Source organism: Thamnophis sirtalis, unplaced genomic scaffold (genome assembly GCF_051295495.1).
Source record: "Thamnophis sirtalis isolate CommonGarterSnake01/CBP01778 unplaced genomic scaffold, rThaSir2_p1.2 scaffold_1, whole genome shotgun sequence".
NCBI lineage: Eukaryota > Metazoa > Chordata > Lepidosauria > Squamata > Natricidae > Thamnophis > Thamnophis sirtalis.
This window is the reverse complement of record NW_028261381.1, coordinates 83592702-83615933: the sequence shown is the minus strand read 5'-3', so window position 1 is coordinate 83615933 and position 23232 is coordinate 83592702. Positions and strand designations below refer to the sequence as shown.

The following is a 23232-nucleotide window of genomic DNA, read 5'->3' as shown; positions in this document are numbered from 1 at the left end:
CCAAATACATCAGGCGAGGTGGTGGCGTGGAGGAAGGAGCCGTCACCGACCCCGCCTCCTCTCGCGGTTCTTGGCGCGGGGGAAGATAGATCCAGGCCTGTTGGTTGCCGGCCGGCGACAGTGGTTGGTTGGCTCCGTCGCCGAGGGGAGTATGGCTCAGCGGGGCTCAACGCAGGCAGCCTTGGGGCGGACGATGGAGGCGGAGAGGCTACAGGAGGCAGAGGCTGCCTTGGAACGGCATCAGCAGTTGATTGCAGGTCAGAAGCGGACGTGGAAGGGGACTACAAGCGAGGAATGCGGGGCATTTCTGGAATGAAGCAGGCTTTGTTGGACCTGCTGGGCTGGGTTACCCAGTTCCGATAGATTTGCATTGTACGAGGAGGAGGAGAGAAAGGACTTACAGGACAACAGTTTCTTCTCCCAGGCATCAATTCATAAGGGTTTACGTTTGCCCTGGCTTGTTCTATTTGGCGGATTGGGGGGGGAGGCTACATCATGGTGACAAGGTCATACTGGATGCCTGCATTTCACACGTTGTTGTTCCAACGGCAGTTGGAAACGTGTTCTGGCTCTGAGCCCTATCCGGAACCGTAACTATCTGTGAGATTATACTGTACAGTCTTGGAATCATGATGTGGCGTGAGGGCACGTTTTCCCATGAGTTAATCCAGGCTTCCTCATCATGAATATCCATAGGTGATATTGGGCAATTAACTCGAGGAATTGCAGTAACAGTTGACTAAATCTAATGGAATGGACAACCTACACAGGCTTTGTAAATACGATCATAACTTTATTTTTAGAATTTATTAATCTGTGGTTTATTGCACAGCATCATGCTAAGTTTTTTTTACTGAAACTAACTTAATTGCCACATGCCTAATTATAACTGCCCTAACCAATCATATTTTAGCATGCTGAGCTATGCAAATACAAAATGTTAGGTGAATGAAGGTTTCCTGCCAATTGTTATAGAGTCTAGAATGTGTATTGTAGTTTGGAAGCAAAGGAAAACATTCTTCACTTTTAACTATCAGCTGTATTTTATGTAAATGTAAATCAAACATTACAAGTCATAATGTAGTTGTACTTGCACATGGAGAACATAAGATTTCCCAGTTTCAGTCAGTTTTTCTGTGAAATCTGTTTTGAAGTAATGATAATCATATAGTATTTTTATTTTGCTTAGTGTGTTCTAGGGTTCCAGGGTCCTCCTGGACCCACAGCTGACCTTTGACCACCACTTGTCAGCTGTGACCAGGGGGGCATTTGCCCAGGTTCGCCTGGTACGCCAGTTGCGACCCTACCTGAACCGGGAGGCTCTCACAACAGTCACTCGAGCCCTTGTGACCTAGGCTGGAATACTGCAACGTGCTCTACATGGGGCTGCCCTTGAAGAGCATCCGGCGACTTCAGCTAGTCCAGAATGCGGCCGCGCGAGTGATAGTGGGCGCACCGCGGTTCACCCACATAACACCTATCCTCCGCGAGCTGCGCTGGCTACCTGTTGATCTCCGGGTGCGCTTCAAGGTGCTACTTGCCATCCATAAAGCCCTCCATGGTAGTGGATCTGAGTACTTGAGAGACCGCCTCCTGCCAATTACCTCCCTTCGACGTATTAGATCGCACAGATTAGGCCTCCTCCGAGTTCCATCCGCCAGTCAGTGTCGACTGGCAACTACGCAGAGGAGAGCCTTTTCAGTAGTAGCTCCGACCCTTTGGAACGATCTCCCCGTGGAGATTCGTACCCTCACCACCATCCAGACCTTTCGCACAGCCCTCAAGATCTGGCTATCCCGTCAGGCCTGGGGATAAAGATTGTAATCCGTCCCCACCCGAATGATGAATGAATGTTGTGTTCTATTTTAATTTATGTATTGTTTATGTCTTATTGTTTTGTATTCCCTTCCCTATAAATTGTAAGCCGCCCTGAGTCCCCTCAGGAAAAAGGGCGGCCTATAAATAATAAACCTTAAACCTTCTAGGAATCTATGAATCCCACCATTTAGTGTTATCTATTCATGCTGAGCATGTTGTATCAGCCTTACTGTTGTTTCTGACACTATCAACAATGCCTAAAACTTAGAAATATCAACTTTTGAAATCTAAAGTCTTGCTATGCATAAATATGGCCATATATTACACTTGCATTAGAAAAAGATGTCCATTTATGGTGTACTTTCAGTATTATTTTTGTCTCCTTTCCCAGTTGTCCAGTAATTTATATCTTCATAATTTGTAATTTAAAAAATAGGTATAAACTTTGCTGACAATAATTTATTCTGCCTTTCTTAGGCATACTAGTGAGGAAGCTCTATTTAAAAAAAAAATTCTAAAGACAGAAATAGGAACACACTTTCTTCACTTATTGTCTATAGCCCTGTTTTATTAATGTATAAGCAATTAATCCTGTCTAGTGTTGAAGCATGTGAATATTGTATCTCTAGCATTTTTATTAAATTTACATATAATTACCCATCTCACTATCATGTCTCTGAGCAGCTTACAAAGATGAAATACAGAAAGCAACACAAATAAAAAATGGTCACAAAGCCATTACAGATAAAAATATTAAAAACGATCAGTGGAAAAGTACCACTGATTTTCCTAAAAGTCTAGCCACTTAGCAGGCTCTACACCAGATTCTTGGGCCAGATGACAAAGCCATGATTTCAGGTTCTTCTGGAAGCCATGTCTTGTATATGTTTTGTATGAGCCAGCACACTGCATATACCTCCTAGTCGGGGATATATACAGAGAACAGTATGAATTGAATTGAATTCAATATTTGATAAAGTGTGATTTGTCTCTATATTAGAAGTATCCTGTGTACTTGCAAAGCAACAGAGAGAATAATAATACCAATATATGGGGGAAGTAAAGATGCTAATAAAAAGGATAAATAATAATACAGCCCCACTGTATGAGTTAATATATATTGTATGTATATGTTAGACAGAACTGCAAGTATTAAGTGTTCAGTAGAGAGGGAAACTGTCCCTATGTCTAGTTAGCTTGCAAATTAGGCTGTAGATGAGGTATCCTGGTTTTCAATATTATGAGTTTGCTTGGAGTAAAACTTGGGCTTTTCCTGTTCTTGTGGCATTCTTGCAAAATGTGCTCAAGCTGATCAGTTATGCCCTTAGGAGGGCTACAAATGCCTTAGTTGTAATTAAAACTAGTAAATTCATCTAATCTAGGGCTTTATATAAGAGCATGTTTCTGCCCACATTGGAGATGTCAGAAAAATATAACAGCAAGCTAAATGCAATGAGAATGGATTATTTAAGAAGCATGACGAAACAAAAAACCAAGACAGCAGTGCTGAACAGCTTTTGAACGCTTTTGAATTTTCAATATTTCTACATAAACATGTCATAAAATGTGATTTATTTTTCCTCAATAAATAAATGAACAAGTATAATTTTTAATTAATTTGGTTGATTAGGTTGTATCTGTTTAATTTTAGGATACGGATGGAGATCATATCATGTTTTAGGTCACATGTATGCAGAAATGCTGAAAATTCAAAACTGTTCACAAACTTTTAAGTACTACTGTATGTCAGGAATGAATAGATGACAGGTGATTGTGGACTGAATACAAAAATGAGTGATCAGTAAAGGAACATGTACATTGAAATTGGTCATGTGGGGAAAATGATTGAGGACAAAATTAAAAAACAGATTTAAGAAAAGTGAATAGATCAAAAAGATGGAAAAGATTTAAAAAGTCACAGCTGGTTGGAGAATAAGCATCCTGAAAAAGAGAGATGTATTGGTATGATAGAAGCAATTATGGTTTGCAAATACAGATAGTCCTTGACCAATAGCTTAGATTGTTCAAAGGGAGCCCCCCCCTTCCAGGTAGTTTTCACCTGGTTCCATCTGACATCCTCCCATAGTTATATGTTTCGGTCAGTTGGTAACTGGTCTGCATTTATGACTGCTTGTGGCATCCTATAATCATATGATCACGATTTACAATTTGTGTTTATTTCTGGTTTTTGGCAACAAAAAAAGTCCCATAGAGAACAACAGGCTTCCTTTGTGATCATGGATTCATTTAATCACCATGGTGACTCCCTTAACTGCAAAAAAGTAGTAAAAACAGGTCAGTCACACAATAATCTGCTTTACAACTGTCACAACCTATGACTGTAATAGTCTTCATTGTGGTCATAAGTCAAGGACTACCTGTTTAAATATGAAGAGATACTATGTAGTGACTGATTTTTATCAGGCCTCTTGTAGGGATGACTCCAGCCTCTTTTTAACAGATCGTATTCTTTTGTATCACACAGTTTTTTATTCTGTCATCTCTATACTTTTCTGTTTCTTTTTGTTTTTATTGTCAGGTTTTCATCATTTGTTAACTGCCCAGAATTGCTGAGAGTTGGGCAGAATATAAATGTAATAATAATATATTTGCAAAAGGCAGCTTTACTTGGAACAGCTTGCGTCCTGCAATGATACTGTTAATATTAGCAAACAACTTCCTATCCCAGGAAAATGATTCAATAATTGGACAAAAGTACCAGATCCAGTCTAAATATCTGGCTAATTGTACAACCATACTAATAATGTCAGTGTAAACAATTTATTTTACAGACTTATATATCATTCCAGTTGTTAAATGAAGTGGCTTGCAGTCTTTAGTACTACACAGATCTGGTTACATTTTTTTTCTTATCACCTACCTTTAATTTCTTTTGCTTAATTTCTTTTTTCTGCATTGCATATTTTTTTTACCATAACGTGGAATAGTGCTGAATACCTGTGTATGCATGTATGAAAAAATGTTATGTTTTATTTTTGTATGTTTGGTAATGACTATAATCTGCAACTCATCTCAGTGAAATGATACTTATAGGCCAAAATTGGGTTTTGTTAGCATGTATTAAAACTCAAAAATTTAAAAACTGAATGAATAAATCATTTTGGATAGGCTTCATTAGTCGGAGGAAAATTATAGCTCATAGTTGAAAGATCTGAAAGATAGACAGAAAACCTTCTAAAGTGACCAATGGTGGTGGCTGATGAGACCTGTGAAGTAGTATTAAGCTTTAATGAGAAAGTAAAGGATTAAAAGAAAAGCTTCACTAGAAGGAACTCCAGCAAATTGTCAAGGAAACAACTGTTTCATCCAAGCAGCCAAAAGTAACAAGAGGAGCCTGAGGCTGAGGCAGACTGTTAAGCAACCTATGTTCATTATGTAAGGGTAATTGGAGTTAAACTTTATAAATCAAAACACACCAACATCTGGGATAGTGTATTACGTTCTGCGGTACTTGGCATTTAAAAATTTGTGCTATAAAGTACATATGTTATCAGTTTTACAGCTATTTATTTGGGCAATGAAGAAATGTAATAAAGTTTTAACATTTTCTTAACTTTTTAAAATTTGCATTGCAGTTTTAAACTCAAGTTTTATGTTTTAATATTAATGTTATTGAATAGTTCAGTAAGTGAAGTGTTTATTTTATGTGGTTGCTATCATATATGTTAAATATAACCTTTATAGAGAAAGTTTTGCTAACATAAGATGTTAAATCCTTGGTTTTCTTACTAATGAAGATTTTTAAAGCATTGCTATACACAACTGGCCAGGTTTACATATTATGTTAAATAATCAACCATGAATTATCCGCCTATACTGGCTGGCTTCGCATAGCATGCTAAGACACATGCTTCTATAAAACCAGACAATTTTTGTAATTCAATTCAGTTTAATCTATTTTTTTCCAATTGTGAATCAACAATGTAGGAATTAACAAAAATGCAGAAGTAAAATGATATCCAACCTTAATTTAAATGCTGTGTGTGTGTGTGTGTGTGTGCGCGCGCGTGCATGTGTGCCTTTGAGTCAGTTGACTGACTCCTGCTGACTGCCTAGATTACTTTTTGCAGTTTTCTTGGCAAGATTTTTTTTTAAATTAAGGCAAGATTGCCTTTTCCCTAGCTGAGAGGAGATGAGAGTCCAAGGTCACCAATTGGCTTTATGATTAAGACAGACCTAGAATTCAATCTCTCTAATTTCTTAATTTCTAACCACTACACCAAACTGGCCTTCTAAAATACATTAAAATATATAGAAATAAGTCAAATATCTAGAGCATTATAGGATAGTGATTATAAAACGAAATAAAAGAACTTTTAAGAAAATAATCATCTACCAGCCTCTCAAGCAAAACTTATCAGCCTCCTTAATTAACTTTCCTTGTTTAAATTAATCAAATATTTAATTGTATTTGAATGAGGACAAGATATTTTTTCCTTTAAGAGGTGCTTCAAATTTTTTCCATGGGCAGAAGTGGAAAAAGGCCAATGAATAATATGAAAATAGTTATGTGGTTTTATTACAATATGCATAGAAACACATATGGTATTTCAGGGAACTGACCATTCCTGGTAGCTGAATTCATTTTTTTGAAATTGTAATCTGGTAAGTGCCTCTGTAAGGGAGAGCTCCATTACATATCTAATACATTATTTTGACTAATGGTCGATCTTTTTTTTAGCCTGATAATAAGAGCCCCAAGTATTTGAGTCCATGAAAAGAGTGCCCAGATATCAATAAGAAGGAACTTGTTTTGTTTTACGTCCCACAACTTTTGTTACCCAGATTCCAAAATCTTTGTCTTTTCAGCATTAGCATTAAGGGTTTTGTAGAACCATAACTGTCCAGTGTCTATAATACAGGTAACTGCTGATTTATGACCACAATTGGGACTAGAATCTTGTTCATTCAGCAAAGCAGTTGTTAAGTAAGATGTCACATGATTGCTTTGCTCAACTACTGCAATCGTGGCCCTCCTGGTTGCAGTTTTTAAGTGATCTCATGGGCTGTTAAGTAGACAGAGTTCCAGGTAAGGAACACAGGGTACCTCACATGGGTGGAGGAGACTGTAGAAGGCCTGGCACACATTGTATGCAAGTTTCTCTTCGCTTAGGAGTTGAAAATTCTCCCTGCCGAAATCTAAGCAGTATTTTCAGCCCCTCAGCAAAGAGACATTTGCACATTTGTAGCCTGCACTCCCCCCACCCTACCCCACCCCGGCCAGGCATCCTATGCTCCTTACTGTACCCTACTGCCTCTCCACTGAGAGTCTAAAAATCCTTCCTGCCAAAATCAAGCAGGATTTTCAGGCCTTCACCCTTCCTAAACAGGTTGTACCAAGTGTTCGAGGGTCTCCCCCATCCCTGTGAGGCACTCTGGACTCCTTACTTTACTGCACTGCATCTTCACTTAGAGGCCAAAAATTCAACTTGGATTTCAGCTCCCTTCTGTTTCTTTATGTTACATAGATATTCTTACATTCATTAAATTACATTTAATAAAACTTAATGTTGTGTTTTGGCTCCTCACCTTGATTTTATATATATTTTCAAATGTAACTTGGATTATAATCCTAGAGAAATCTGTGTAGATTATCAGTGTCCCTTCTCACTGCAATTTCTCATGTAAGTTTATGGTCTAGTGGTTAAGACATCAAGCTAGAAAGCGGGAGACCATCAAGCTAGAAAGCGGGAGACATCAAGCTAGAAAGCGGGAGACCATGAGCCCAGCTTTAGCTATGAAAGCCAGCTGGGTGACTTTGGGTGAGCTGGGTTGGGCTGACAGTCCCTTAGTCCAACCCACCTCACAGGGTTGTAAGGAAAATAGGAAGAATTTGTGTTCGACATCTTTAGTGCCTTAAGTTATTTGCAAAAAATAATAAAGACAGGATTCAAATAAATAAATAAAAAATTAATTACATTTTCATTGCATTTCAGGAAAAGCACATAAAGAAGGTGGATCTGCACGAATGTCGCTCCTCATCTTAATATCCATCTTCTTAACAGCTGCTTCTGTTATGTTGATGGTATATAAAAACTTTCCTCAACTTAGTGAGTAAGTATACCATGACAAATTCATTCCATTTTTAACATCTGTAATTGTATACACTTAGAGAAGTTATATAGAGTCTTGTGAGGTATTAAAAGATTCTAAGTATCCCCTAGAAAAACATATGATATAATATCAATTTCAAAAAATCCCAACAAATTACATTTAGTTTTCTCTTGTTAGCAAATTATTGTTGTATAGTTATTTACAGATAATAGTTTTTTCAAATGATAAAATATGCATGTTAACTATAAAAATCATTTGAGATACGTTGATATTGATTACCTGCATCCTTGCTAATTCAGATTTAAAAGGTTGACCAGTTTGTAAGTAAACTGGATGGAAGTTCCAATAGTATAAAGATAATCTTAAAATAATCTTAAGAAGCCACCCTTGGATTGAACACGTAACTTTCATCCAGTCTCCAACCTTCCCTTTTTGGAGAAGGTTGCTGAGAGGATGATTGGCACTCAGCTTCAGAGGTTCCTCGGTAAAGTGAATTATCTGAACCCTTTTCATTTGGGGTCCAAGTTGTGGTACAGAACTGCAATGGAATTGGTTGTCTTGCAGATGACTTTTGAAGGTTCCTGGAACAGGGGTGGTGTAACTATTTTGGCTCTCCTAAATCTCTCTGTGGCTTTCAAGTCCATCAATTATGCTATTCTTCTGTACTAGCTATGGCCGTTGGGAGTAGAAGGCCCTGTATTGCAGTTGTGCTTCTCCTTTCTCCATAGCCAGTTCCAGTGCGTCTTGGTGGGGAGGGAGAGATTGAGCCCTAGACTCTTGTAATGTGGGGTGCCTGAGAGCTTGAGTCTCTTGCATCTTCTCTTTAATATGAAACTATTAGCAAGGTCATTTGATAGCACAGGGTGCAGTATTATCATTATGCTGATTTACACAGTTACACTTCTCTATCCTGGGCTGTGAAGGTTATACTGTTGCACTGCTGACTGACTGCCTGGAGATTTGAGGGTCTGGATAGAGAGGAACAGTTTTAACTCAATCCTCGCAAGATTGATTGACTTTGGGTTTTGGGTCCCCAGGATCTGTTGATATGTCAGCTTTGACTCTGGGCACGGTTGCTCTTCCCTAGACTGAACTGGTGTATAATTTGAGGGTCCTCCTGGTCTCATGGCCCCTACTCAAGTAGATAGCACTCATGGCCAGCAGGATGGCCTTTGCACAGATTCGCCTTGTGCGCCAATCGCACCATTTCCTGGACTGAGAAAATCCTGCTCACAGTATCTTCATATCTTAGTCACTTTCCATCTGGACGACTGCAATGTGTTGTACAGTGTCTGCCTTTGAAGGTCACCAAAACCTATAGCGTACAGAATGCAATAGCATGATGGATACCCCTAAGTTTGCCCACTTCACACCCCTGTTGAGTGAGCTGCCCTGGCTCACAGTTTCTTTCTGGGTGCAATTCGAGGTGCTGATTATTGCTTCTAAAGCCCTATATGGCATGGGACCAGGTTCTCTCTGAGAGTATTTGCCAATCCCATCAGTTGGCACACTCCAGATACATTTCCTGAAATGTTATTATCAAGTGGATCCTATGAAACCTCAGTTAGGATTGGGCTTATTATTGGGGTGGGCTGTGTTTTTGGAGACGCACGGTACTACGAGTTGCTCAGAGTTTTATATTTTAAGATAGGTGGCCATACAAATAAATAAATAAAATAATATTTTTATCACAGCATAAAACATCATTTTTTGTCTGTTGTACAATGATGAAAATGATTGAATCTGAGAGGTTTATTTTTTGCTGAAATCTGTTCTGGAACCTTGTTTAGAATGATGACTTTGAAATTGATTAATAATTGCCAGAAAATTAAGTTGGAAGACTTTGGTCATCTAAAACAATCTAATGATTTCTGAAGTAGACGTGTTGCAGTGACTATACAAGAGGACTACTGGTAGCAAGATTTGACGCTGGATAGATGAATTAGTTACATAAATTGAGCGATGCAGGGCTCCAAAATTATTTCAATGGGATCGAAGCTTTCATTAAAAACTGGGAATTATAATATCAAGGTAGTGTATATGTAGTAACGTTTTGCTGACTGGAGACAAGAGTTCACTTTATTAATAAAATTGTTTATTTTTCCCCTACAGAGAGGAGAGAGAATGTATGAAAGTTCCTAGAGACATGGATGATGCTAAAGCTTTAGGAAAAGTACTCTCTAAATACAAGGATACTTTCTATGTTCAAGTATTAGTGGCCTATTTTACTACCTATGTCTTGTATCCTTCCTTAAAAATATATACAAATTGCTGTGGAATGTGATGTAAATTAATTATGATATATTAATAATGCTTTTAATGCTATGGTTTCACTTGTAAGATAAAAGAGTGAAATAGATGCATAGAGATAAACCATGTTAACATACTGTGGTGGCGCAGTGGTTAGAATGGAATATTACAGGCTAATTCTGCTGACTGCCAACTACTACCAGTTTGGCAGTTCAATTCTCACCAGCTTAAGATTGTCTCAGCCTTCCATCCTTCCGAAGTTAGTAAAATGAGGACCCAGATTGTGGGGCAGTATGCTGACTCTGTAAACTGTTTAGAGGATTGCAAAGTACTGTGAAGGGTATATTACTCTTAAGTGCAATTGTTATACTATACCCAAAAAAATGACTGTAAAAAAACTAGGAAAGAAAAAGATAGATCCCCTTCAGCAGCCAACATTCAGATAAGCAAACAGTATTCTAGTCAAAGAACCACTAAGAAGTAAATCATACAAACTGGCAAGGAAGCACCAAGGCAGCAAACGCCACCATTCATTTGAACTGCTGATGTTACCTAGTTGGGTAATGAAGTATCTGCCAGTTCAGTGAACATCAAGAATGCCACATTGACTTTAATGGATGAAAGAAATGCCTTTAGAAATGGCTTCCCTGAAGGCTCCAGAGGGCAAAAAATGGCCCTATGAGCAAACCAGAAGTCTATTCCTGAACTTCCGGTTTGTGCGTAGGGCTGGTTTTTTTGTGCTCCGGAGGCTTCAGGGAAGCCTCCAGAGGGCGAAAAATGGCCTCAAAAGAAGGCCGAAGTCAGCTGGCCAGCGTGCACATTAAAAGATAATGTTATATTAGAATTCTCATATGAACAATGTTTAGCAATTAAATTCAAGAACATTACTCCCATCTACCAGCAATTTATATTACCAATAAGGCAGTTTTAAAAAATTGCTTCAATTTTTCACAGAAGTAAAGTGGCCTGTAAAGAGGTAGTGTTGATTCATTGATGTAGACATTTACCGATGAATGATGATTATAGTTCAAGCCTAATTTTTTTGTGTCAATGGTAAGAATTCTCAGTATTTTTAATAGTTTAAAATAGTAATCCTAACCTTGGATTTTAGATTATGATTCAGTCTTTCTCATAGGCGTTGCTTGGAGTGTCCAAGCATGGGTTAACTTCAGCTTGCTGCCCAAAGACAGAGTTCAAAGTTTGTGTAGCCATGCCTCTTGCTCCCATCAGAGGCTCTGTTTAAAAAACTCAGTCGCCCTAAAAGGATGTTTGGGGAGTACCAGTCCTTGAGCAGCAGTTCGACTCTCCAAGTCAGTGTAGTGTAGCCTTTATTATTTTTGTGTTTAGTTAGATTAGATTCCCTTAGCTCCTTTATTATTTTATTCCAATCTGTCAAGGAGTAGATTGCCCCATTGCCTTCAGAAGCGCGAAACAGGCTGCCTGGAGCGTGGTTGGTTTTTGCGTAGCTGCAATCACAGCAACACCGTGGGAGGCTCGCTAGCGGCTGTTGGCGAGCCTTTGGGGACAGGTAGGTAGTCAAGGTCCCCCAAAGCTGTCGGAGGACTGGTAGATAGCCGTAGGCTCTCCTGAGTCTTTGGAATAGCCAACAGTTTCCCCGCTGCCGTTCCAGACGTGCGGTGGTCATTTTGAAGCAGAAAAAAATTGGCGTGCTTTATTCCTGAGGTGTTTTCAAGCTATGGCAGCCTGTTTCCTCAGCAGAACATCGCTGGGTGGGGTCCTAATCAACTGGCCTCGTTCCGGGTCTCCAGACAGGCCTCCCCCTCCGCAGGACATTCATCAAGCGGCTGTAGGGACTTTGGCTATTGCCTGGCCATTCCCTGGTATTTAGAAATAGCATGGATCCGCCATTTTGTCTTGCCTTTGCTTCTCGACTGGGACATTGATAACGTCTAAAGGCATCCTTCTGAATGCGGCCAAGCCATGTTCGGCCCTAAAGCCTCATTTCTTTTGCCAGCTCTTCAAGCCAGTCCTGCATCTGTGCGTGACATCATGGCCAGCATCATTGAAGCTGAAGTGAATTCCAAGGCAGGATCCACCTCTAGTAAGCACAGCAGGCTCAATCCTGCTGCTAAGAGTGAAGGGGCTGGGTGCCCATCCAAGGGGAAGCAACCGAAGCCCAGGAAGGTGTCCAAAGTTGCTGAGAAGATGGCTGAGAGGCGCCAAAGGGCCCTTGAAAAACAATTTCAAAAGGCTCAATCAGACCAAACACAGGCAGGGGATCCTTCTCCACTCAGGGAGGAGTTTGCAGGTCCTTCCCTTCCCACTCCCCTACGAGATAGGTCCCCATCCCTGGCAGGTGAAGAGGACTTTGGGTTCTCGCCCAATCCCTCTAGGGCATCTCTTGGGTCCCCCTGCCCCTCTCTGGCTGAGGAGTCCATGAATGAGGTCTGCTCCATTATGGAGGAGGAATCTTTGCCTCCATCTGGGGCTGGACCAAGCTCGCCTAGGAATCAAGGGCCTCAGCTGTCCAGGGAAATTCAGGATGTACTCGCACGTGCAATTTCCCAGGGGATTACGGATCGCATCCAACAGTTAGGCATCAAATTGCCCATTCAGACCACCAATCCTAGCAAGGCCCGCGCCGCTGGGCCTAAGAATCCACTGGCTAGAGCTGCCTCCCCGGCTCCTTCGAGGTATCTGAGGCAGAGGAAGGGGAACAGGATGCTCCTGATCTTTCAGAGGACGAAAATCTTCTTCCCGATACGCCCGCCTTCTCAGGCTTATTCAAGCCTTCTATGCTTAGGGCTTTCCTTACCAAGGCCAGGGCTTCCGCCACCCAAATGGGTCTCCCAGCTCAGGCAAACAAGACTTCCATTGATCAGGGCAACAAAGATACTATTGGTCCCCGGGATTCGGGTGCGGGACTCTTCAAGGAGACCACTTCTGCTCAGAATCTGGTCCCAGCCCCCCAGCTGTTCCTGGATGTTATCCAGCGCCAATGGGCCCAACCAGGTTCTATGGCTAATCCCACTGGGGTAAATAAGAAGCGGTATACCATGGAGAGTAGCCTTGAGGATGATCAGGTGGATGATCCCATTGTAGCATTAACTTCCAATTCAGTGCTTCCAGCCAACCTGCTGGAAGGCTTAAAGGTTGAGGATAAGAGGGCGGAGAAGGCTTCTCATGAAATTCACCTGGCTATTGCATGGGCCATGAGAGCATCTTCTTCTTCTTACTTTAGCAGGGCAGCGCTGTTTTGGCTCCGCAAACTGCTGTCCAGCCTACCAGCGGGGGACACCAGGACACGCCAGGATGTGAATAAAATCATAGTGGCTGTCAAGTACTCTGCTGATGCCTCACTTAATGCCATAAAATTTTCCTCCAGAGCCGTCTCCTCCAATGTCACCTCGCGTCGCCTGCTGTGGCTTCGCCACTGGCAGGCGGACATGAAGGCAAAGTGGAAGCTTGCTTCCGCTCCCTTTAAAGGGGGAAAGCGTTTTGGGGAGGCCTTGGATTCGGTCTTAATTGAATCCAAGGATAAACGTAAAATCTTAACAGCGGTCACCAAAAAGCCAGACCGCAAGGGTCAGACCTTTCGTAGGCAGCCCTTTCGGAATGCAGACCCTCCAACCTCCTTCGGGGGATTTGATCGGCCATACTCCCAATCTCAGGATCGTCCCCAAGGCACAAGAACAGGCAACAGGGCAACCGCAGGTCCTTCCAAGGGGAGTATTCCATCCGTTCCTTTCGGAAGTCGAAGTGACCGTCACCGGTCCCCTCCCATAGGTGGTCGTTTCCAACTATACACCGCTCAGTGGGAGGAGACACTGACGGACACTTGGATTCTGAATAGAGTCCGTTACGGCTTGACCCTGGAATTCCTCTCATTTCCCCCACGGACCTTTGTCCGTTGTCCCATTCCCAAGTCTGCCCACAAGCGCCAGCTGATGCGGGCGGAGATAGGACATTTGCTGGAGATAGCAGCCATCAAGAAGGTCCCCAGGGGTCAGGAGGGCAGGGGGTTCTACTTGATCCTCTTCCTGTTCTCAAAGTCTTCAGGGGGAGTAAGGGCAATACTCACGAAACTCAACATCTATCCAAGATTCAGTCACTTCAGATCATACTGGGTTGCATCAAGCAGGGGGACCTCCTAACTTCCATCAACTTGAAGGAGGCTTACCTGCATGTTCCCATTCATCCAGCGCACAGCAAGTTCCTGAGGTTCCAGTTTGCCAACCAGCACTATCAATACAGGGCCCTCCCCTTCGGCCTCTCATTGCCCCAAGGACATTTACCAAGCTTCTGGCTACCATCGCAGCGCATCTCCGATATGTCCCAGTGAGACTCGAATACTACCTGGATGACATTCTCATTCACTCATCCAGGGGGCAAGCCCAAAGAGATCTTCACATCACCATCCGCGTTCTCCAACACCACGGGTTCTCAGTCAATCTCGACAAGAGCCACCTGACTCCAACATCCAGAATTCAACATCTTGGCACGGTGATCGACGCCAGGAGGTGCAAAGTCTTTTTCACACGGGAGCGGGTAGACAGCATCAGATCTCTGGTGAGACACATCCGAGCGACCGAGTCAGCGTCCATCGTCTCTTTCTCCCAATTGTTCGGAAAATTAATGTCATGCATTTCAGTGGTTTCTTGAGCACGTCTGCATGCGCAAGAGCTCCAATAGCTCCTCCTACTGATCCAGAGACACAGGGCCAGCAACTCCAGGAGAGTGGTGCACCTTCCCCCAAAGGGGTTCAGTCACTCAGGTGGTGGCAGTCGGAGGATCTGCTACGGGAATCCTTCAAGGAACTGGAGTGCCTGGTCATAACAACGGACACCAGCCTATACGGTTGGGGTGCTCATCTCCAGACTCAAGTAATTCAGGGTACATGGCTGCAGGTGGAGCTCGCCCACAACATAAATTGGCTGGAGCTCCAGGCCGCCATGTTTGCCCTGCGTCATTTTCATCACCACATCAAGGGTCGCGATGTCCTAATACTGACCGGCAACATTGCCACAAAGGCATATATAAACTACCAAGGCAGCACTCGATCTCAGGCCCTGATGGCAAAAGTGGAAGCACTAGGCCAATGGGCAGAGTGTCACCTGGCATCGCTGCGGGCAGACCACATCTCTGGAGAGAACAACGTGGCCACGGACTGACTGAACAGGACTATCATCAACAACTCGGAGTGGCAACTCCATCCATCGTTGTGCTGTCAGTTGTCGCAGAGGTTCGGCCTCCCGAGAGTCGACCTATTCGCCACCCCAGCCAACACGCATCTTCCCCAGTTTTTCGCCAGGTTTCATTGCCCTGGCGCGGAAGGGACAGACGCCCTACAAAGTCGCTGGCCTCTCGGCCTCTTGTATGTATTCCCGCCTCTTCCCTTGATACCACTGGTGATCAGGAAAATTCTGGCGGAGGAAGCGGAAGTGTTGCTCGTAGCTCCATACTGGCCTAGGAGGTTCTGGTTCACCGACCCTGTCAGCCTGTTGGTGACCAAGCACTGGCGCATACCTCAGGAGCTAATGTCTCTCAGCCAAGGGGCCACTCAACATCCGGACCCCCAGTGGCTGCAGCTAGCCGTTTGTTACTTGAGGGGGACTTCCTGAGGCTCAGCAGATTTTCAGACAAGGTCACCCGTACCATCCAGGCAGCCCTCCACTGTCAGAATTTACGAGGCGACCTAGTCTGCTTTCTCAACTTGGGGCCAGTCTCATCACGTTATCGCCACTTCCGCAACCATTCTGCAACTTCTGGATTTTCTCCAGGAGGGCTTGGACAAAGGCCTCGCGCTCAACACACTCCATCAGCAGATGGCAGCCTTAGCACCATTCTGTCCACGGACTCACATCTGTCCCTTAGTAGACATCCTCAGGTTCGTAGCTTCCTCAAGGGGGCTACCAACCTCAGTCCTCCTACAATTCACCGATTCCTGACCTGGGATTTGTCCGTTGTCCTACAGACTCTGACCGCAGCTCTTTCAAACAGCTTAGATCCATCGGTTTGGGTCACCTGTCTCTCAAGATGGCCTTTGTTATAGCTGTTACCTCGGCCCGCAGGATTTCCGAGCTAGCCGCTCTTTCAGTCAGAGAGGACCTTTGTGTTGAGCATCTGGACAGGGTTGTTCTCAGACTGGACCCGTCTTTTGTGTCTTCCATAGATCACAAGACGTGATTCTTCCTGATTTTTGTCTGCGACCCAGACATCCAAGGGAGCAAGTGTGGCATAAGCCTGATGTTTGCCATGCTGTGCGCATATGCAAGAAAAAAACTTCTTTTCACATGTCGAAATCATTCTTTGTGTCTTTTCAGCCCGTTTCCATGGGCAGGAAAGTCTCATCTTCTACTATAGGAAGCTACATATGGGCATGTATCAAGCTAGCCTCCGAGCAACAGGCTAGACCGGTTTCTCCTTGCATTACAGCACACTCAACGAGGAGTGTCTCGGCCACATGGGCCACGCAAGCGCTCATCGATGGGATATGCAGGGCTGCGACATGGTCATCACCATCTCCTTTCGTGAGGAACTACAGACTGGATGCCTTTGCATCTGCAGAGGCTTCCTTCAGGAGAAGAGTTTTACAACGGGTCATCGCGACTCCCACGGGCCTGGACATTTCTTCTTCCCACCCTGAGACTACATAGCTTGAGTATGTCTCATGCTTGGACACTCCCGCAGCGCGTAGAGAACGACCATTCAGGTAAGCCAATGGTCAATTTGTTAATATTCTGTCATACAGAATATTAAATGGAAATTTATTACTGCTTATTCAGGAAATTTTTTTTTCAAGCTTTATCTTGCATTTTAATCTTTTATAGTTGAAAACATGTCTACCCTTCAGAAATCTATAAAATTATACTATAAGACTTAACAGAAGGATTTGTTTGTTCAATAATTTATCGAAATTTGTTCTTAACCAGACCCATCATCTAGCCTGCAAACATTTGCCATTCCTGGATCTATATTTTTGAGTATACTTTCAGGATTTCTTTATCCTTTTCCATTAGCTCTATTTCTTGTTTGTCTGGTAAGTATTTATTGCCAAGGGTAATATGCTCTTTCTTTTTAAAAACACTTAACACTTAAGCTATTGTGAAAAAGCAGAGTATGTGAATCATGGTTTTGTAATGGTGAATGTAATGGTCTATTCTTGCCTAATAAATGGCATGGGAATATATTTGTACTTTTTAAATGCTTCCAAGGGAATTCAAATGTATTTAAAATAACAGTAATGCCATTCAAAATGGTAACTCAGTAATAATATAGAAATAACTATTGCAAATAATATTGAACACAACCAACATCTGGATATTTATATCTGTTAAAAACTTTCAGAGGTCATTTTCCATACCTTTTTTTAGGAAGGCTTCAAAAATATAATTATTAGTGAAACTGCCTAACGCCATTGTCCAAAGCTGCCACAAATATGACATGAGTAATAAGACCTGCTAGGATTTATGACATGAACATATTAACAAATACATGGATTTGTCTCTGACTACTAAAGTTTAAAAGAGGCTTGTATTCTGTAGAAAATAAACAAAGAATATAGCTGCTATAACATGGGTAAATATACAGTGTGCTCTTTTCCTACATTGTTGGAAAACATATAACGTATAAGGCATTGCATTAATTGAGCCTGAATGTAACAGATCAAGGTAGTGTAGATCAAGTAAGTTCTGTCAAGGAATTTGAGATCAAACAGTTTGGATTGAGTTGAAATTCACATCTCTCAGCATCATGCATTTACTGTAGCATAAAGCACCCTTAGCTAAACAGACTTTCCAATAAAAATATCGTCTCCGCTTACTGATTGTTTGGTAAGATAAAGATTAGGTTACTGTAATGTGTTTCTTGTAAAGCTACTTAAAAAAACATATCAATGTTTTAGCTAGACTAGAAACTTGTTTATTTTTACTTTTAAAACGGCCTAGCCTTATGCAGGTATTTCTGGGCACAGCTTAGATAATTGAAGTCCAGATTATTTGAGAATTTCTGCCTCATTGAAACTTGTTCATTGAATTTTTCTAAACTGTTACAAGTTACGGCATCACATTTAGAATTAAGATAAGTAGCAGTTAGGAATTTTGCCTTAGTAACGGTGATAGTTACTTTGGGTGCTCTCTTTTAATGCTTGTTTGCTTGGTGCCCATCTTAAGGTGTTCCGATGCAAGGAATATAGTGTCTTGCTTTCTCAGGCTTTTTCTGTTGTCAAAAATGTGCTGCTACTATCTTTTGTTTTTTGTTTGTGTGTTAGAGACTTTTTTCCCCCATGCAGTCAAACTCAGACTTGTGTTTTAAACATTTCCTTTCGGACAGTTTAAATTGACACAAATGCAAAGAAGGAGCAATTTTAAATGTACACATCAACTTTTTGTATTATTTTGAAATTTATTTCATTTCGTTACAAATCATTGTTGCATGTTAATTACATTAAATTGAGTATCTCTCTGTAAGATACAGCTTTTCCATTTATTTGCAGTGCTCTGGACTTGGAGCTTCTTTTTGTTATATGCTATCGTATTTAGTTGGAAGACCAGTTGTATATAGATATTTAACAGAGAAAGCAGTAAAATGGTCAAAACAGGTAAGATCACTCTGGCGGAACATATATTCTGAACCATTAAATTAATAAAAGGATATCTCATCATTTTTTCCTATCTCTGGTCATAGAAGCTAGTTTATTCCTACAACCGGTTGTAGTATTAATGTGTCTCACATGAACTGAAATACTCATGTATTTTTTGCATGTGGAAGCCCTGCTGATTACCCAGTTTTCCAACACTGGTACTGCCTCCCTTTTGTCATTCAATGTCTCTAGTCCCTTTGCTTTCATTTTCTGAAAGGCAGAATAATGGTGGAAAAAGGCAAGAAGGACCTATCATATGAACAGAGTTTTGTTACTTCATCTCTGAATCTTGTCCTATTTTTCTAGTCAACAAGCAATCAGGTGGAATGCCTTAAGAACTTTTATAGTATTTAGGTTTAAAGATTAACCATGTACAAAACAATTGGATGAATATGTCTTTCAATGAATGACAGCTTTTAACAGATCAAGATTTGTTGGAAAAACAAAATATGTTTCATGGGCTAATTAGGAATTCTATGAAATGTGGGAATCTTGCACTCTGCTACCAAAGTATTATGGCATTATTCTTTTTTGTTTTTTATTCTCCTCTAGAATTTTAGGTGGCTGAGGTCATTGATATCTCCCTTTTCTGTGGCTGGAACTGATTTAATTACACAAAGGCTAACACTCCTAAGCTCCAGTAATGGGATTTATTACTTGGTTAAGATGAAACTGCTGAATTTCAAAGCAAGATTATTTTAATTTGGTATTCTTATGTCCCACAGGTTGAAAGACACAGAGAACATCTCATTAACTACATAATATTTTTGAGAATCACTCCTTTCCTTCCTAATTGGTTCATCAATATAACTTCTCCTGTAATAAATGTGCCATTAAAAGTATTTTTTATTGGTACTTTTCTTGGTAAGAATTCTGTTTAATATTTTAAAATATACATGTTTCCTTGTATGCATGATTTAGTAGTGCATAGTGCCATCTGTTGGGCCAATTATAGATATTTTGGATAGTTTTCATATTTGAATTTTTTAAATAAGAATTGCTTATACAAGCACAAGTATAAAAAAATAACCTACCACATCACTATTAAAATTTTGTATCTTCCACAAAAATCTATTTTGAATTGTTGAAATAAGGTGGGTAGATAACATAATAGAAACCTGTCATGTTTGTTTGTTTTGTGCCCAGAATGTGGAAGTTGTAGCTCACTTAACTTAATTCATTTAACTAATTTAGCCAACTAATACAAATTTTTCATCCAGGATTTCTACTTATTATTTTCATTCATTCATTATTTTGTTAAGTAATATGTATGCCACCTATAAGAGTCATTGGGAGTCAGGTGGCATACAAATTTGAAAAGCAAAGTATCTGCTTTAACTTGTAGATGTAAGGCAATCTTTTTTGGATGCTGGTTTCATAACGTCTTGTATTCTCTTGTAATAAGAAGAATGTACGCAGGAATTTAACATAGCTGTCCACATTTTCTGTTACAACTGCTTTGGATTAGATAAAATAACGATCAGTTGCTAATATTAAAAGTGTGATTCTGCTTTGAAGCTATTTATAATTTCTAACCAAAATATTTTTACCTTTTATTTCCAGGTGTTGCACCACCATCTTTTGTAGCAATTAAAGCTGGAACCACACTATATCAGCTTACTACAGCAGGTGAAGCTGTTTCCTGGAACTCAGTCTTTATTCTTATGGTTCTGGCAATTCTGTCCATTCTACCAGCAATTTTCCAGAATAAACTTAAACAAAAATTTGCATAAGGATCAACCTGGATCTTCGTTTTCCATTTCATCTCAGGATCCGCACTACTTCTGTGATTCCTTTTCAAATGGATGTTAAGTAACTTAGAAAGAGGAAGCTGAAGACACACAGAAGTTTTTAGATCTTTTGTTCAGTTATATTTATGGGGGTGGGGAGACAAAATCCACAGCTGGAAGAAAATTTTAAGGTGAACCATACCTTTTGAAGAATTCTGAGGCATTGTCCATTTTAATCTATAATATTGAATCTGAATTTATACTTTGACTGATGCCTTTTTGATCATTTAATGTGAATAATTTGTTTCTTCCATCTTTTCCTCATCACTGAATAATCCTAAGAAATTACAAATTGCACAAAGAATTCTATAATCCCAATGGAGTAAAAAGACTGCATCATTTGTTTATGCATAAAGTCTTTGTTGAACACATGATTAGGGGGCTTGACCAGTGTTTTTCAAAAATTTCTGGATCTTTGTTTTTTGCTCATTTTTGTAAAGAGTGATTTAATTGTAGGATATTATTTTTTGTTTTCTTGAAATGGAGCTAATTTATCATGGTACATAAAAATACTACTTTTAATATTCTTTCCTTGTTTGTGAGCATTTCAGTTATTTGGCTAAAATTTTATGAAACTTAATTGTCTGTCAAAAAGCAGTCGTCATAATACATTTTATAGTGGTAGTTTTGTAGGAGGATGCGTAGGGTTGGCTGTTTATTTTGCAGTCATTTTTTTGGGGGGTTGCAGGATTTATTAATGTTTCCAGGTGCTGTACCATTTTTAAAACTTATAAATACAATCTGGCTAAGTAAAAATTCAATGAATTGCTTGAATCTAAAATGCCAAAGATATTTTCCAAGTTCCCCTTAAAGCCCAGATTCCTTCAGTCATATTTTACAAAGCAGTTGAAATTAATGAGAAGTGCCTAGGTATGAACAAATTCAGTCTGCAATGAAAGACGTGTTATTTGTTTACTGGGCAAAGATTAACCTGCAGAAATTGTATATTTTGTAAATAGGCCTTGCTATTATAATGTATCACTTTTCTAATGGAAGAGTAGCATATTAAAAATGGAATGAAGATTGGCTTTTGAATTTTAAGTACTCTTTAGGGGTTTTACTTTCAAAAGTAATGATACTTTTTGCTGAATTACTATTGTCATGGAATATTTTTCCTCCATTTATGAGATCTAATATACTGTTCTATGTCATAACTTCTTCTACTTATCAACCATTCCTCTATACCCTATTTTCCCCAAAATAAAACCTCCCTGGATAATAAGTCCAATCGGGCTTTTGAGCGCATGCGCTAATATAAGCCCTCCACTGAAAATAAGCCCTCCCCAAAAATATTGCAACACAGCAACAGCCATAAGTGACCACGCTCACCGCCTTCTGCACCTCAAAAATAATATGACCTCCCTGAAAATAAGGCCAAGCGCTTATTTTGGGGGTCAAAAGAAAATAAGACCCTGCCTTATTTTTGGGGAAACACATTATCAGGGGTGTCAAACTGGTGGTCTGTGGGTTGGATGTGTCACGTGCAGGCCACACCCACCCCAGCTCTGCCAAGGGGAAAAGTGTCACGATACATCATGTGACGCAACATGACACAGCGAATTTGACATGTTCTATGTCTAATGCTGATTGTTCCATGCACTTCTATTTTTATTACAAGTAGTCCATGTTGAATGACACTAATTGGAACTGGAAATTCTGTTGTTAAGTGATGTCATACATTGAAAAAAACCATGTGACCATGACACTTAGTGACAGTAGTTCCAGCAGTGTCAGTTGCCATTGTTAAGTGAGGACCATGTATGATCATGACTTCCTACCAACTTCTCCTTTGATTTTGATTCTGGGAAGCTGACAGAGAAGTTCATAATTCATGATCAAGTAGCCATGGGGACACATGCTGCCCAATGGCAGATTAAGGCTTACTGGTGCACTAAGCATTGACAAATCTTGATGTCCCTCCTTTGTACATACTGTACAAATCTTCATTGGTTTTTTGTTTTCTTTCTCAACTTTGTGGTGCCCCCTTTGAGCCTGGTGCCCTAAGCACATGCTTAGTCTGCTTAATGGTCAATACACCACTGGCGCTGGCAGGTCCAGCCATAACAATCACTCATTCAGTGCCATTGTATGTTTGAATGAGTAGTCATTAAATGAGGACCACCTGTAGATGCAGTCAAATGAACGAAGTCTTACAGATCATACAAGCAAAAAAAAAAAACACTTGTCAACATTTTTGACCCTCTCTGAAACAAGGCCAACATGCAAACCAAATGTGCAAGACATTATATTTTTTATTACCCAGATTTCTATACCGCCTGCTTCTTAAGACTTGGGCAATTTACAACAATGTGAAATTATCACAGCATCAACCAATAAAGCCATACAACTACCGAACACAACATGGTATCTAATTATTAAAAATAATCTAATTGGGCTGTGTAGTAGCTATTTTCTGCCTGAATGACATTCCATTACTACTTGTTTCCCAGCTGACCTAAGATGTATAGTGTCTTTCAGTTTTGAATCAAAAGCATTCCATTACTTTGTTGAAGGTGCAGCTGTAATACTATGTGCTTTAATTTCAGATTAGTAGTGGTGGTTTACTGGTTAGTACTTGTCTTTTGACCACAATTGAGCCAAAATTTCCATAGCTAAGCAAGACAATTATTAAGTGAATTTTGCTGCATTTTATAACCTTTCCTGCCACAGTTGTTAAGCATTGCATTGCATAGCATT

The 23232-nt window shown here is 40.5% G+C and overlaps 1 protein-coding gene across 3 annotated transcripts; it reads left to right on the top strand.

Annotated features, from left to right (window-relative positions):
- The first annotated feature begins 97 nt into the window (after positions 1-97).
- Positions 98-21062, top strand: TMEM41B (transmembrane protein 41B). 3 transcript variants are annotated; one of them, XM_014051705.2, is made up of 7 exons: positions 100-257; positions 7776-7893; positions 10006-10134; positions 17050-17143; positions 18599-18703; positions 19471-19609; positions 20309-21062. In XM_014051705.2, exons 1-7 carry the CDS (start codon positions 152-154, stop codon positions 20476-20478), a joined length of 861 nt encoding a protein of 286 aa, XP_013907180.1. In that variant the 5' UTR covers positions 100-151; the 3' UTR covers positions 20479-21062. The 3 variants fall into 3 exon arrangements, with proteins under 3 accessions (XP_013907181.1, XP_013907180.1, XP_087573990.1); XM_087717864.1 differs by lacking the exon at positions 100-257 and adding an exon at positions 319-775; XM_014051706.2 differs by lacking the exon at positions 18599-18703 and having other exon boundaries at positions 98-257.
- Positions 21063-23232: the final 2170 nt, after the last annotated feature.